The sequence below is a fragment of the Rhinatrema bivittatum genome, chromosome 2 (genome assembly GCF_901001135.1).
Source record: "Rhinatrema bivittatum chromosome 2, aRhiBiv1.1, whole genome shotgun sequence".
In the NCBI taxonomy this organism is placed as follows: domain Eukaryota; kingdom Metazoa; phylum Chordata; class Amphibia; order Gymnophiona; family Rhinatrematidae; genus Rhinatrema; species Rhinatrema bivittatum.
The window spans coordinates 535,418,536-535,435,610 of NC_042616.1; the positions used below are offsets into that span (position 1 = coordinate 535,418,536).

Genomic DNA, 17,075 nt, shown 5'->3' on the forward strand with positions numbered 1-17,075 from the left:
TTCTTCTTTTCCTTTTCCATATATTTGTTATGTTCTGATTAAAGATGGAATCTTATATACCTGCTTATTTAAATTTATTAAGAGAATAAGGTATAGACCGGAAATGTCAATATTATTTGGAAAGAATAATAATGTTATTAAAATGATATGTAAACCTGGAAATCCTTTTCTTTGTGATTTATTGTAAAAGTGCATAAATATAAAATAAAATATAAAAAGAGTGAAAATGGAGAATGTATATTTATGTCCTTAACTTTCCTATGTCTTTTGATATAGACACTGCACCATTTTGGTAGTCTTTCCTTGAATCAGCTTTACATTTCTATATTGGTTTGGAAGTACAACTTCCAGAATAAGATACAATATCCTAGGCATTATCATCTCCTTTTTATTATTGTTTATACCTTTCCCTATGAACCTTAGCATCCTACTGGCACTGGCTACTGCTTTATCGGAACATAAGGAAAGAACAAAGAAAGCAGGGAGTACAGTAGATTGTGACTTTGTTATATATAGATAAAAAGAAAAGAAAATGGTTACCAATAATAAGGATGTCAAAAATATACTATGATTTTGTAAATGAAATCAAAATGCTATGTCCAAGGAACAAGCTGGTGGTTAAGTGCACAGCTTGGCCATGCAAAAGGTCCCTTGTTTGATCCCTGAGTTAGATTTTCCTGTACCTGGGCCAGAGAAAGCTGAGGATACTGTGGAGCAGGTGTTCACTGTCCCCTGGGGGAGGAAGTCATAGTCATCACTCAACAGTGACACCTAGTGGATGGATTCAAAACCCATCACTGCAAAGTTCTGAGGGAACCCCTGATGTATGGACATCAGCTGAGGACTGTCATTGCAATGACAAGACAAAGTATTTTGGAGGATTGGGAGATTCATTATAAAACAGGGGAAAATCCTCAATTAATGGTGAATGAATGCTCATGGTACCAGGATCTCAGCCCTGGTTCCAATTGAGCTGATGGCTCAAAGGAGCAGGAGGAAACTGCAGTATTATAAAGATGACAGTGAATAATTATTCTCCTTATCCATTATGGTTAGGACAAGCCTCAGCATTATTCTTGGCGATGTTTAAGATGGAAGGAGGCTGAGTCAGGTCCCACTTTTGTTGTTGGGGATATTTAAGGAGGAAGCAGATGGAGTGAATCCCTAGTGTTGTTGTTGGAGATGTGCAAGAAGGAAGCAGGCAGATTGAATCTCTAGTGTTGTTGTTGGGGATGTGTAAGGAGCAAGCAAGTTGTGACAAGTCCCAGTTGTCTTGATGAGGACAAGTCAGGAGGAAGCAAGATTAGTCAGACCACAGTGTTGTCATTGGGGATGTAACTGGATTTGTCAGACTCCAAGGAGGTCATGGAAGTGACAGGAGGCAGCAGGAGGCAGCAGGCCCCAGTATTGTTGATAAGTACAAATCAGGCCTCATTTCTGTTGATGGGAACAAGTCAGGTCCCATCACAGCTGCTGCAAAATGCAGTGGCACAACTTCTGACCAATACAAGGAAATATGTCCATGTCACCCTAATATTGAAAGAACTTCATTGGTTACCTGTACAATTTCGGATCCAATACAAATGTCTGTCTTTAATTCACAAATCGGTCTATGGCAACAATGCAGAATGGTTAAATGCATCCCTTCACATCCACACCCCTCAATGAAACCTCAGGTCCTTGGGAAAAGCCTTATTATCCATTCCATCACCAAAATTAGCCCACCTGACCTCAGTTAGAGAAAGAGCATTATCACTGACAGGACCAGCACATTGGAATTTACTCCCCCTCGATATTCAGCAAACACATTTTAAAAATCCCTGAAGATGTGGCTATTTGAACAGGCATACATTCAAATAAGCTAAGTCCAGAGTATAGTTTTCCTCTCTGTTAATTTTATGTTTATTTATGTTATAACCATGAAACTAGTCATTTGTAGTGTTTTTATTTTATTTGGAATTGTTTTAGTTTATTTAATACTATTGTAACTTGTAATTTGAATGGGAGTTATTTTATTTTGATATTATATTTTATTTTTGGGCAATGTATATTGGGCTTTTAATTCTGTAGTTAATTTTACATTACTTGAAGAAATATTTTTAGGATTTATTTATGAATTGTAAACCAGCTTAAAGTTTTTGTGAAAGTTTCGGTATATAAAAATGGTCAAATGGTCAAATAAATAAACAAACAAACAAATAAATAAATACATAACTCTAAACATGCCCATTTTTCTTATCACGGGCATTAGCCTGCAAGATTGCAGCATTTTGATGCATCTAGGGGATGGCTTGCTACAGCCTCTTCCTTTGCCTGACATGATATGATTTCATCAGGTGCTGTACCTGCTTACTGGTATTTAAATGATGGATTGTACAAAGGATGTTTTAATTTTTATTATTTTCAATCAGGTGAATGTGTGTGACACAGACTAAACTGAGAGATCACTCTGTGTGTGAGGTTGAACAACACACAGAGAGAATGCACTACAATACTATTTTATTATAATATATTTTCCACTTCATACTAATGCATCGAACAACAAACATGAACAAAGCAGAGAATTATGCTAATGCTTTCATATGTGTGTGAGTGCAGCTGTGCATGCACTAGTACTGCAGTAACAAAATTAATCTTCAAAGTGGCTGGCTGTACCTATGGCAGTGACTGACTGCTTTCTTTACATAAGAACATGAGAACATAAGATAGGCCATGCTGGGTCACACCAAAGGTACATCAAGCCCAGTATCCTGTTTCAACAGTGGCCAATCCATGTTACAGGTACCTGGCAAGTACCTAAAACCTCCCGGTCTATTTAAAGACACTTCTCTGATATTGTCCCGCTGCGGTCTTCACTCACCAGTCAAAAATAAGAATATTCTCAAACTTGTAAGGTATAGTCTTGTCTCAAGCTTCCATTTCACTGTATATCTCTTCTTTGGTTTTCTGTCCAATTTATCACCACCCAACCACCCATCCAATTTGTACATGACTTTACCGTCGTGCTGTTTTTTGCCGTTTTTTCCTTTTTATGTCTACCCTTCAGTATTTTTTCTTAAAAATACTATCGGGCGGATTTTAAAAGCCCTGCTCGCGTAAATCCACCCGGATTTACGCGAGCAGGGCCTTGCGTGCCGGCGCAACTATTTTGCATAGGCCGCCGGCACGCGCAGAGCCCCGGGACGCGCGTAGGTTCCAGGGTTTTCTGAAGGGGGCGTGTCGGGGCGGGGCCGAACGATGCAGCATTTTGGGGGTGGGACGCGGCGTTTCGGGGGCGTTTAGTGGGCGTGGTTTCGGCCCGGGGCATTTCGGGGGCGTGGCCGCGCCCTCCGGAACCGCCCCCGGGTCGAGTCTCGGCGCGCCAGAATTTACATCTCACTCCGGGAGGCGTAAATCCGTGGATAAAGGTAAGGGGGGGTTTAGATAGGGCCGGGGGGGTGGGTTAGGTAGCGGAAGGGAGGGGAAGGTGAGGGGAGGGCGAAAGAAAGTTCCCTCAGAGGCCGCTCCGATTTTGGACCGGCCTCGGAGGGAACGGTGACAGGCTGCGCGGCTCGCGCGCGCCGGCTTCCCAAAATCGGCAGCCTTACGCGCGCCGATCCAGGATTTTAGAAGATACGCGCGGCTACGCGCGTATCTTATAAAATCCAGCGTACTTTTGTTTGCGCCTGGTGCGCAAACAAAAGTACGCGAATGCACTTTTTTAAAAAATCTACCCCTGAGTGTTTACTTGCTAGTTCAACATTGTTGTGGGTCTACACAGTGGTCTACCTCTTTATTTTTCAGCTACAATATCGAAGACCTTCGGGTCCGGTTTACAGCTTACTGTAAGTCTATTTATTTTGTTTCGTGATGGTCCCAGCAATGACACTTTTCCAGTCCTGCAGTTCTATTAACACATGAGAAAGTCTCTGTTGACTTCAAATTTTGAAGGTATTCTTTTGAGTTTCGTTGAGTCACTTTTTTAGAGTCCTGGTAGTCCGATGCCATTTCTGGAATATTAAAGTTTATATATTTTTTTGCCACAGTGGTTTCAAGTTCCTCAACACCTTGGTGTTTCAGCCACTGCTGTGAGTTGAGCTGCACACCCACCATTAAGGTACTGAACACCCGGTCTCTTAAGCTACTAATGTTTGATCTCCTTTGATTATCTTGATATAATGTCCTAACTTACCAGTCCCATATTTATCAATTTCTGTTTTAGTAATCAGCTGACATCCATCCGCTCTCATTAATCTTGAGAAAGTTCTTATTTTCTATAATGGCAGTCTTTCATGCATTTTTTCAGTCTTCTCCCTCCCCGTCTCTCCCTTTTCCTTTCTCTCATCGTCTCCTTCTCTCCCCTCCATCTCTCCCCTCCCCTTCTTCCCCCTTCCCTTCCCTTTCCCTTCCTTCCCATCCCTTCCGCCCACCTTGTGTTTCCTCTCTCCCCCTTCCTCCCTCCCCCTCTCCTCCTCCTTCCTCTCCCCTTCCCCCTTCTCTTCCCTCCCCCTCCCCCCTCCTGACCTTAGTCATATTCACCCTACAAATTTGTTTACCTGCTTTCTTGTTTGACATATTGCCACTTCAGTGTCTTGGATCCTCTTTTAATTGATAAACATTTATTTGTGTAACTTATTTATTTATTTTATTTATTTATTTATTTATTTATTCAGCTTTATATACCGACTTTCAACTTAATTTCAAGGCGGTTTACACTGATAGAATTTGCAGTAGCAACTTTGTGTCTGCCAAACTGCACAATAACTACATTCTGGGGAAGATTTTAAGAAAATGCGCGTTCGCGTACTTTTGTTGGCGCACCAGTCGCAAACAAAAGTACGCTGGATTTTAGTAGATACGCGCGTAGCCGCGTGTATCTGCTAAAATCCAGGATCGGTGCGCGCAAGGCTGCCGATTTTGGGCAGCCGGCACGCGCCAAGCCGCGCAGCCTGCCTCCGTTCCCTCCAAGGCCGCTCCGAAATTGGAGCGGCCTCGGAGGGAACTCTCTTTTGCCCTCCCCTCACCTTCCCCTCCCTTCCTCTACCTAACCCACCCCCCCGGCCCTATCTAAACCCCCCCTACCTGTGTCCACGGATTTACGCCTCCCGGAGGGAGAAGTAAATCCGCGCGTGCCAGCGGGCCGCTGGCGCGCCGAGACGCAACCCAGGGGCAGTTCCGGAGGGCGCGGCCATGCCCCCGAACCGCCCCGGGCCGACACCATGCCCCCGGACCCACCCCAAAACGCCGCGCCCCCAAAACGCCGCGTCGATCGGCCCCGCCCCCGACACGCTCCCGACATGCCCCTGACAAAAAACCCCGGGACTTAAGCGAGTCCCGGGGCTCTGCGCGCGCCGGCAGGCCTATGGAAAATAGGCGCGCCGGCGCGCAAGGCCCTGCTCGCGTAAATCCGGGCAGATTTACGCGAGCAGGGCTTTTAAAATTCGCCCCTATGTTTGTTTGTTTATAGATTTTGAAAACTCTGGTCCCCCTGATGCAGCCTGATGCAAAACACGTCCGTGTCGGGGATTTTCCATTTATGAGCATTGGTTTATTGTGGCATTGAATACTTGTGCACTAGGGAAGTGCAGAGGGACCGCATATGTTGCATTCAGTATTAATATTTGTCGGGAGGGGGGGGCAGATACGTTGCATTTGGCAAGGGGGGGCCCCCGATCCGTTCATGCATTCATTCTTATTCATTTCCCGGCATACATTTAATTAACTACAACTCCCCACCCTCCTGACCCCCCCAAGACATACCAAAACTCCCTGGTGGTCTAGCGGAGGGTCCGGGAGCCATCTACTGCACTCACGCCGTCAGCTGCTGGTATTCAAAATGGCGCCGATAGCCTTTGACTTTACTATGTCACAGGGGCTACCGGTGCCATTGATCGGCCCCTGTCACATGGTAGGAGCAATGGATGGCTGGCACCAATGGCACCAGCAGCTCCTACCAATGGCACCAGCAGCCCCTGTGACATAGTAAGGTCAAAGGCTATTGGCGCCATTTTGATTACTGGCAGGCAACGGCCGGAGTGCAGGAGTTCGCTCCCGTATCCCTGCTGGACTTTTGGCAAGTCTTGTGGGTGTAGGAGGGTCCCCCAAGACTTGCCAAAAGTCTCTGGTGGTCCATCGGGGGTCCGGGAGTGACCTCCTGCACTCGGGCCATCAGCAGCCAGTATTCAAAATGGCAACGATAGCCTTTGCCCTTACTATGTCATATGGGCTACCGGTGCCATTGATCGGCCCCTGTGACATAGTGAGGGCAAAGGCTATCGGCATCATTTTGAATGGTGGCAGCCAATGGCCGGAGTGCAGGAAGTCGCTCCCGTACCCCCGCTGGACTTTTGGCAAGTCTTGTGGGGGTCAGGAGGGTCCCCCAAGACTTGCCAAAAGTCCCTGGTGGTCCAGCGGGGGTCCAGGAGCATTCTCCTGCACTCAGGACGTCGGCTGCCAGTAATCAAAATGGCGCCGATAGCCTTTGTCGTTACTATGTCACAGGGGCTACCTGTGCCATTGGTCAGCCCCTGTCACATGGTAGGAGCACAAGATGGCACCAATGGCTCCTTGGGGGCCCTGCTCTCTATTCTTGTTTTCAGATTGCAAAGACGGGATCCGGTACTCGCTCCTCGAGGGCCTACATTCCTGAATGCTCAGAACATAAGATCATAAGAAAATGCCATACTGGGTCAGACCAAGGGTCCATCAAGCCCAGCATCCTGTTTACAACAGTGGCCAATCCAGGCCATAAGAACCTGGCAAGTACCCAAAAACTAAGTCTATTCCATGTAACCATTGCTAATGGCAGTGGCTATTCTCTAAGGGATAGATTTTCAAACCGCGCGATTTGGCGTACTTTTGCTGGCGCATCAGGTGCAAGCAAAAGTACGCGAGATTTTAGTAGATACGCGAGTAGCCGCTTGTATCCGCTAAAATCCTGGATCGGCGTGCGCAAGGCTATCAATTCCATATAGCCGGCATGCGCCGAGCCGCGCAACCTACCCCCGTTCCCTCCGAGGCCGCTCCAAAATCGGAGCGGCCTCGGAGGGAACTTTCTTTGCCCTCCCCTCCCCTTCCCCTCCCTTCCCCTACCTAACCCACCCGCCCGGCCCTGTCTAAACCCCCCCCTTACCTTTGTCGGGGGATTTACGCCTCCCGGAAGGAGACGTAAATCCCCTCGCGACAGCGGGCCGCGACCTGGGGGCGGGTCCGGAGGGCGCGGCCATGCCCCTGGCCTTAGCCACGCCCCCGTGCCCGCACCCGGAACACTCCCGACATGCCCCGAAAACGCCGCGCGGTTCGGGCCCGCCCCTGACACGCCCCCTCAGAAAACCCCGGGACTTACGCGAGTCCCGAGGCTCTGCGCACGCCGGTAGGCCTATGTAAAATAGGCTCATCGGCGCGCAGGGCCCTGCTCGCCTAAATCCGCCCGGATTTGGGCGGATTTAGGCGAGCAGGGCTCTTAAAATCCGCCCCTAAGTGAACTTAATAGCAGGTAATGGACTTCTCCTCCAAGTACCTATCCAATCCTTTTTTAAACACAGCTATACTAACTTCACTAACCACATCCTCTGGCAACAAATTCCAGAGTTTAATTGTGCGTTGAGTAAAAAAGAACTTTCTCCGATTAGTTTTAAATGTGCCCCATGCTAACTTCATGGAGTGCCCCCTAGTCTTTCTACTATCCGAAAGAGTAAATAACCGATTCACATCTACCCGTTCTAGACCTCTCATGATTTTAAACACCTCTATCATATCCCCCCTCAGTCGTCTCTTCTCCAAGCTGAAAAATCCTAACCTCTTTAGTCTTTCCTCATAGGGGAGTTGTTCCATTCCCCTTATCATTTTGGTAACCCTTCTCTGTACCTTCTCCATCGCAATTATATCTTTTTTGAGATGCGGTGACCAGAATTGTACACAATATTCAAGGTGCGGTCTCACCCTGGAGCAATAGAGGCATTATGACATTTACCGTTTTATTCACCATTCCCTTTCTAATAATTCCCAACATTCTGTTTGCTATTTTGACTGCCGCAGCACACTGTACCGACGATTTCAATGTGTTATCCATTATGATACCTAGATCTCTTTCTTGGATTCTAGCACCTAATATGGAACCCAACATTGTGTAATTATAGCATGGGTTATTTTTCCCTATATGCATCACCTTGCACTAATCCACATTAAATTTCATCTGCCATTTGGATGCCCAATTTTCCAGTCTCACAAGGTCTTCCTGCAATTTATCACAATCTGCTTGTGATTTAACTACTCTGAACAATTTTGTGTCATCTGCAAATTTGATTATCTCACTCGTCGTATTTCTTTCCAGATCATTTATAAATATATTGAAAAGTAAGGGTCCCAATACAGATCCCTGAGGCACTCCACTGTCCACTCCCTTCCACTGAGAAAATTTTCCATTTAATCCTACTCTCTGTTTCCTGTCTTTTAGCCAGTTTGCAATCCACGAAAGGACATCGCCACCTATCCCATGACTTTTTACTTTTCCTAGAAGCCTCTCATGAGGAACTTTGTCAAACGCCTTCTGAAAATCCAAGTATACTATATCTACCGGTTCACCTTTATCCACATGTTTATTAACTCCTTCAAAAAAGTGACTCCTTACTGCCTGGAAGTGATCACAGACGTGAACACTGTGAGTTCTATTACAGATAGGAACTGGTACTCACTGCACGAGGTCCTATGTTCTTAATTTCTGAAGACTCTCTTCTGTCTAAGACATTGTCGCAGGTACGGAGATCGTGAGTTATTATTGCAGATTGCAGAAAGGAACCGGTACTCACTCCATGAGGGCCCATGTTCCTAAAACCCTTCACAGACTTTCTTCTATCTCAGAAGCTATTGCATACGTATATCCTGTGAATTACTATTACAGATTGCAGATAGGAACCGGTACTCGCTCCAAGAGGGCCTATGTTCCTAAACTCCAAAGACTCTCTTCTATTCCAGAAGCCATCTTATACACAGATACTGTAAGTTCTTATTCCAGACTGCATATAAGAATCAGTACTCACCTACGGCTCCTGTTCCTGAATATACTGAAGACTCTCTGTTGCATAGAAGCCATTACAGATATATACATAAGTAGTGAGTAGACAGGGTATCCAGCATACCCTGTCTACTCACTACCTATAGTCTCTCTCTACAACTCAGCAACCCAGAGATCGCAATTCCAGTATCTGAAGGACTTCAGCCCTGCCGGGGACATCAGCTCACTACTGCCACCTCTGGTGGTTCTACTTCCTGTCGAATAAAGAACTATCTGTGTTTGCTCCATACTCCAGCCTAGCCGGTGGTCCCTCTCAGGATATCCTCCTGGGGGCGCTGTCATCTGCCATCGGCCCAAGGATTCACCAATTCACATTAAAATGTTCATTCCTTATACTACTAAAGTGGTATCATAACAGACTGCCACTCTGTGGGGAGCCAACCCACAACAGATCACTAACTCTGTCTATGGAGTACAATGGACTGCTGGCTACTCTCCTCAGGGGAGCAGATTCCATAACAGATTGTTACTCCTCCTCTTCGGAGGAACAGATCGATAACAGATTGCTAGCTCCTCCCCTCTGGGGGAGCAGATCAATAACACTCATATCTGTAAGTAGAATTTATTCTCAAACATAAAATAATTCTTACTTAGTGCCAGCTTAAGCAATTCTATGATGTAACCTGTTGGTATTCATTGCAGATGTGGATGGGATTCCAGGATCTTGGTGACTGCAATCAATGCTTGATCCTGCAGGATAACTGTGTATAACGAGTGAATGTCCATAGTGACTAGTAAACTGTCCTGTGTAAGTTGACAGTAGCTAGGAATTGCAACATAATAGAACTGTCCTTGATGTAAGAAGTGGCTTGTGGTATGAATGGTTATAAAATTTTGTCAAGAAAAACTGAAATAGGTTCCAAAATGAACTTTTTGGCCGAAACTATTGGTCTACCTGGTGGATTGATAAGAGTTTAATGGATTTTAGGGACTATGTACAGGATAGGTATTCTAGGGTTATTGTTAATCAAAAAGTTCCATTCCAGATTGGTAAGGTATCCAAGTTCAAATCCCCGCTCTACTACTTCCTTTACCTCAATCAGTATATTACATGTGGGGTGCTCTGTCAGTTCTTGGTAAAAAGCCGTGTTTGCTAGTTGTCGGTGCGCTTCCTGTAGAGATGAAACCTTGCTCATAACCACCACTGTGCCTCCTTTATCAGCGGGTTTGATAATAATGTCTTCCCTATTTTGTAGATGATGTAACGCCTGTGATTCTTCTCGTGACATATTAAAGTAAACATGTGACTTTTCTTTCTCCATTTTTTCAATGTCTCGTAAGAACAATTCCTGAAAAGTGTTGATCCCAGGATCTCCCGGAGGTGGTGGGCTCCATTTAGATTTCAATTTAACTAAGGATTCGGTGGTGGGAATTAACTCTGTAGGACGTGACAAAAAGATTTTACGTTGTAATTGTCTAATGAACTTGTTGAAATCACACCGGAATTGAAAGGGATCGTGTTTTTGTGTGGGTAAATAGTTAAGCCCTTTATTCAAGACTGCTTGCTGAATATCAGTCAAGGGACAACCTGAAATATTTATCACCGTTGACATTATGTCCAATCTTTCTGGCCTCCTTGTGGCTGGAAATTGTTATCTGTTATGAAAAAAGTTTAAAGCACAAGAAAAAACTGCAAAATGATATTAGTGGACCGATGATTTAAAAAGACCCATAGCGGTGAAAACACAAGTGTATGCTTGTTAAACCGAGGGTGTTATGAGGGTCCCAAAATTACATAAAAATCGTGATGAAATATTACAATAATAAAAATATTAAATGTTTAAAGCACCAATATTATAAAGGAAAAATGTTTTGCGATACAATGTGATTCCTCATAGTTATCTTTAATTGTTGTTCATTGGCTAAAAAGACATATCTATTTTTGGTAATTGAAATCTCCCAATATTACTGCACTACTGATTTGGTTAGCTTCCCTAATTTCTCTTAGCATTTCATCTTCCATATCATCATTTTGGCCAGATGGACAGTAGTATACTCTTATTGCTATATACTTCCCCAACACACATGGGATTTCTACCCTAAAGATTTTATTGTGCATTTAGTCTCTTGTAGGATCCTTATCCTGTTGTACTCTAAGCCATCCCAAACATAAAGTGCCCCCCCCCCAAGTTACTCCTCCCTATCATTGCGATACAATTTATACCTTGGTATGTCATTATCCCATTGGTTCTCATCCTTCACCATGTCTCTCAGATACCAATTAAGTCTATCTCATCATTCTCTGCTATACACTCTAACTCTTGCATCTTCCTTCTTAGACTTCTGGCACTGGATTACAGACATTTTAAAGTATGATTTTTGTTTGTGTTAGTCTGCTTTTCAGTTGACAGGGATAGTTGGAATCTTTTAACTCAGGTGATTCTTTACTTATAGACACATGAACTATGCTTTTGCTTTTATTGGAACCTCTTTGTAAGGATACCCTAACTCTCCTGCTTTATTAGTATGTCCTTCAAATATACCTCCCTCTGAACCAGGCACTGTTGTACAACTGTCGGCCTTCCCCCTTTGTTCTAGTTTAAAAGCTGCCCAAACTCTAATTTTTAAAGGATAATGCCAGCTGCCTAGTTCCATCATGGTTAAGGTGGAGCCCAACCATTTGAAAAAGACTCCCCATTCTCCAAAATGTTCCTCACTTCCTTACAAAACTGAATCCCTCTTTCTTGCACCGTTGTCTCATTCACACATTGCCTCTGGGGACCTGCACATGGAATAGGGAACATTTCAGAGAATTTTACCCTGGTGGATCTGGATTTCAGCTTTCTACCTAAGACTCTAAATTTGGCTTCCAGAAGATCCTTTCCACATTTTCCTATTAGTTGGTGTCCACATGTAACACGATATCTGGCTCCTCCCCAGCACTGTCTAAAATCCTATCTAGGTGACACATGAGGCCCACCACCTTTGTTCTAGGCAGTAATGTTACCAGGTGTTCCTCATGCCTACTAGCCTCCCAGTTCTCTACATTCCTAATAATTGAATCACCAACTTTGATGGCCAACCTAACCCTTCCCTCCTGGGTAGTAGCCCTGGGAGACACATCCTCAGTTGTGAGAGGACAATGCATCACCTGGAATGCAGGTCCTTGCTACAGGATCACATCCAGTTGCACCAGCATGATGTTCTCTGACCAAGAGACCTTCCTCATTCAAGGTAGCACCAGGGCTGCCAAACTAGAGTTGGGACTTGGCTACTATGTTCCTGAAGGTCTCATCTATAAACCTCTCTTTCTACCTCAGCTCTTCTGCCTGCCACTCTAGCTTCCAGACATCAAACTCATTCTCTGAGAACTAGGAGCTCTTTCTACCGGGTACACACATACAACTTCTGTCAGATAAAAAATCATACATGTGACATTTGGTGCAGATGTCTGGAAGGCCCCCTCTTGCTGCTAGATTGCTGTCTTTATTTTAATTTTGTTGAGTTCTTAGTTAAGTTTAGATTGCTAAGGGAGTAGGAATATGTAAAGAATAGTACTTTAAATTTATTGGTATATTCACTATTAATTTGGTAGTGTCCTGCAATGGGATAATTAAACTCTTGATAAGGCCTGGGGTAAACCTATTTCTGAGATAAAAAGCTGATTGATTTTTAATGTGAAAGTTTCTCCTACCTATAAACCAAAAGATGAACTAGGTGTGGATTATGGAGGGAAACACAACCTCTTAGTTTCTGCCTACCTTTTGACTCACTTTTAATAAGAAACGCATAAACTCTAAGCTTTTTTCTACCTTATGGCTTGCTGTTAACAATGAACAAACAAATTCTAGGCTATTACCTACATTTTGGCTTGCTTTTTATAACAAACATGCACACACACACACACACACTAAAGAATATACCCCAATAGTTTACCTCTCCCCAAAACTTTTTAAGTTCTAAAATTTTCCAAAGCAATAATCGCCGATCCTATTCAGCCACCAGCAAGATGATCCTCTCTTCTCAGTGCTCCCAGATACACAGACCCAGAGAGACAGAGAGCGTAGAAAAAGTTTCTCTATCTCCGGCACTGTGGAACAACTAGCTTAGCACTGTTTCTTCTTCAAGAGAAAAAGATTCACATGCACTTTCAATTTGCATATACTCTAAGAAAAATAGAGCAGTGATTTGCTGATTTAAAAAAAAAAAGTTTCACTTTGATGCATTTCCTTACATTGTCAGTCTGGTTTCCTTGTCAATAGATCCCGGTTACCCTCTGACCTCATACATGAGTCATAGGCACAAAGGCTGGTTGCTATGCAAACTCCCACTTGACCAGCCTAAGACAGGATCTATTCTTCACAATACACTTGAATGCAGCCAATGCTTTTCTATAGAAAGCATAAACAACTGATATGAATGGCATATGTTTCATTCATGGGAAGTGCCCATTCTTATTTGTGAGCCCACAAATGAAATGAATTAGAGTCATTTGTCACAAATTGGGCATTCGTTTTTAAAAAAATACACATATCTAACACACATACACACATTCATCCTGTCAGGACACAAATACTCATACACACATATTCTGCTGCTCATGTGCTCACTCAGGAGATAATTTTCAAATGAGTTACATGTGTAAACGTAACATTCTATTGTGGCAGTTTTTGAAAAGCCCAAATATAGATATAGGGCCTGATTTTAAAAAGCATTTTCATGTGTAACACTTGGATTTACTCGAGTAAATACACTTTACTCAAGTAAATGGGCTTTTGAAAATTGCTATAATACATGCCATTGAATTGTCCGTAGGATTTGCTCACATACATATTCTTTATACACATAAAGGGCTTTTGAAAATTGCTACAATAGTAGTTATATTACACATTTATTTTATTTATTTATTTTTAATTTTTATAAACCGATATTCCTGTAAAGAATACATATCGCACCGGTTTACAAGGAACTGAACAGTCGCCTCCAGGGCGGAAATACATTAAAACAGTCACCTCAAGGCAGAATACATTAACACAAGTATACAGGAAAACTATTAAGAGAGAACTTTCATAAACTCAATTAAATGTAACTGTGAACCATAAATCAGGAACCATAAATCAGGAACATATGTACAGAGGTAGGTATATCGTCTGTCGCTTCACCAGATTTTAGCTCTCAGGGAAAGCTTGAGTGAATAGCCAAGTCTTTAGCTTCTTTTTGAATGTTGGAAGGCATGGTTCTTGGCGGAGGTCCGGTGGGAGCAGGTTCCAAAGATGGGGACCTGCAGTGGACAGAGCTCGTTTCCTCAATGAGGTTTTTGTTGGCTGGGTGTGAAGCATGTTCTGGTATGCACTTCTGATCGGTCTATTGGAGACGTGTTGCTGTAGTTGGAAGGATAGGTTGAGGGGGGAGATGTTGTGAAGAGCCTTGTGAATCATCATGAGGGATTTAAATTGTATCCTAAATTTTATGGGCAGCCAGTGAAGATTTTGGAGGATAGGGGTGATGTGATCCCATTTTTTGGTGTTAGTGAGAATTCTGGCTGTCGCGTTCTGGACCATCTGAAGTGGTTTGATGGTGTTGGCTGGCAGGCCCAGGAGGAGTGAGTTGCAATAGTCCAGTTTAGGGAGGATGATAGATTGTAGTACCAAGCGGAAGTCTTGGAAGTGTAGAAGAGGTTTTAATTTTTTTAAGACTTGCAATTTGAAGAAGCAGTCTTTGGTAGTATTGTTTATGAACTTGGTGAAGTTGAGTTGGTTGTCCAGAAGTACACCAAGATCTCTTACTTGTGGTGTGTGGTTGATTGATGTGAAGGAGAGTTGGGTGGAACTAGTTGGGTTGAATAGAGAGCACTTGTCTGGAGCTATTATGAGGATTTCAGTTTTGCTAGTATTTAGCACGAGGTTGAGGCTTGTTAGCATGTTTTTGATTTCCGAAAGGCAGCTGTTCCAGTAAGACCACGTTTTGTGGAGGGATTCCATTATCGGGATGAGGATCTGAATGTCATCCGCGTATAGGAAGTGTGTTAGCTTGAGGTTAGATAGTAGATGGCAGAGTAGAAGGAGATAAATATTGAATAGTGTTGGTGAAATGTAATTCCTTTTGAAAATTCATCTGATGGTGTGCACATACATTTGTAAAACCTATTGATGATTCAAAGATGTATATTGTAGCAATTTTCAGAAGTCCACTTTCATGTGTAATGTGAATTAACATGTGTAAAACTCAGTTTTAAGCATGCAAATCCTTTTGAAAATTACCTTCATAGTGAATGTCCCCTGCCCTAGCATTGCCGCATCATTATGTAAAGTTCTTGCTTACTGTCAACACCTTCCTCAGCCTACAAGAGCCCGTTCCTGATCTCATTCTTACTCCTTCTCAGCACCCTTACTCTCCTGGAGACTCAATAGTTGCACAGTCAGTACATGCAAATTGTTTGATGCAGAGAAAATCATGAAAAGAAATTAAAGGTCAAAAAAGAGTAATATAAAAAAATTGCTACATATCAGACATAGTGAATTAGCTGATCCAAGAATCCTGGCAGGAAGGAAAACAGAAATTAGAGAGGAAAAAACAGTAAGAGTAAAAACAGTAAGAGTAAGAGATTAAGACCAGAACTAAGAAATAGAAACCATGTTGTCAGGGGGATGTGATTAGTGCAGTTAGTGTAGCTGGGTTTAAAAAGGGATTGGATAAGTTCTTGGAGGAGAAGTCTATTACCTGCTATTAATTAAGTTGATTTTTTTTTTTTTTATTAAGCATTTCAATTTTTCAAAAGGATTTTACACAGTATTGAACAAGATATTATTATACAAACATTTATATATGACAAATCATTGCCCATATAACTGTGATAGCCCAAATAGATTTATCAGAAATAATGAGATTCTGGTAAAATGAAAAGAGCAGATTTCTATAGAAATACTTCCTCAAACATTAATGTAAGAGAACCATATACATTTATTCCCCTCCTTAACCTAAGGTTTTCTGGATCTAAGAGTCCAGGTATGAATGCAGTTGTTCTGGCAAATTGAATACATATCTCATATTTTGAAATAATACAATACAACGACATGGGAATCGTAAAATAAACTTGGCTCCTCGTTGAGTGACTTTATCACGTATTAACAGAAACTCTCTTCTCCTAATCTGAGTATTATAAGATATATCAGGGAAGATTCTAATGGAATGCCCATGAAAGTTTACATTCTGATATTTAAAATACAGCCTAAGAACTATGTCTCGCTGAGACATATCTGTAAATTGGACTATTAAAGTGGCTCTTGATTTAATCTCCATATCAGATAATTTTTCTAATAATTCTGACAAGTTAGTGTCTTCCCCTTGATCTCCCTGATTTTGGTCCTGTGCTCCTTCAAGGGGCACAGGTTGAGATATATAATATATCCTCGATATTACAGGAATAGTTGCTTCTGTGTATTTTAATACCTTAATAAGATAACTCCTGAATAACTCCCTGGGCGATAGTAAATGGGTTTTGGGGAAATTTAATATTCTTAAATTAGTTCTTCTAATCTGATTCTCTAACTGCTCGATTTTTTCTGCGTGAATCTTTTCAGATTTAATTAAGTTAAGTTGTACATTTTCTATTTCCTTTGTTTTAACCCCCGGGGGAGTTACCGATCCCTCTATCTGTTCCACTTTAGTTTCAATTATCTTATTACTACTTAAGCCAACTTGAATAAGTTTAGCCAATTCATTAATAGATTTTTGCCTAGTAAAAATCATGGTTCCAATTTCTTCTAAGGTGAATTTAGTAGGTGTAATCACTAGAACATCCTGCTTAACTCCCACCTGGTCTCCCTCTAGATCCTTCTCCTTAGAAGCCATTACGAGACTAAATTCTTCCCCCCCCCCCCCCTTCAATTATAGGGGTAGAAGTAAGATTCAGTCTAGGTACTATCTCCTTCCCTATTCCTCGTAGGCGGTTCTGGTGTTATGGGGGCACCAGGGCTCAATGATGTTTCAATTGTCAAAGGGGATTGGCCCTGCTCCTGGTCAAATTCCCTAGCGACTTCGCTTCCTGGCATAAGAATGGTTCTTACAAAGTAATCCGAAATAA

At 42.7% G+C, this 17,075-nt stretch overlaps 1 protein-coding gene across 1 annotated transcript in view; it reads right to left on the bottom strand.

Annotated features, from left to right (window-relative positions):
• The window catches only part of LOC115083348 (1,25-dihydroxyvitamin D(3) 24-hydroxylase, mitochondrial-like), a 91,086-nt gene extending 74,243 nt beyond the window's left edge, over nucleotides 1-16,843 (bottom strand). The window contains exons 1-3 of the mRNA XM_029587149.1: nucleotides 16,634-16,843; nucleotides 10,597-10,648; nucleotides 10,104-10,430 (exon numbers count right to left, since the gene is read on the bottom strand). Coding sequence (XP_029443009.1) covers nucleotides 10,104-10,430; nucleotides 10,597-10,648; nucleotides 16,634-16,843 — 589 coding nt within the window. The remainder of the gene's footprint in view (nucleotides 1-10,103; nucleotides 10,431-10,596; nucleotides 10,649-16,633) is intronic.
• Between the last annotated feature and the right edge of the window lie 232 nt (nucleotides 16,844-17,075).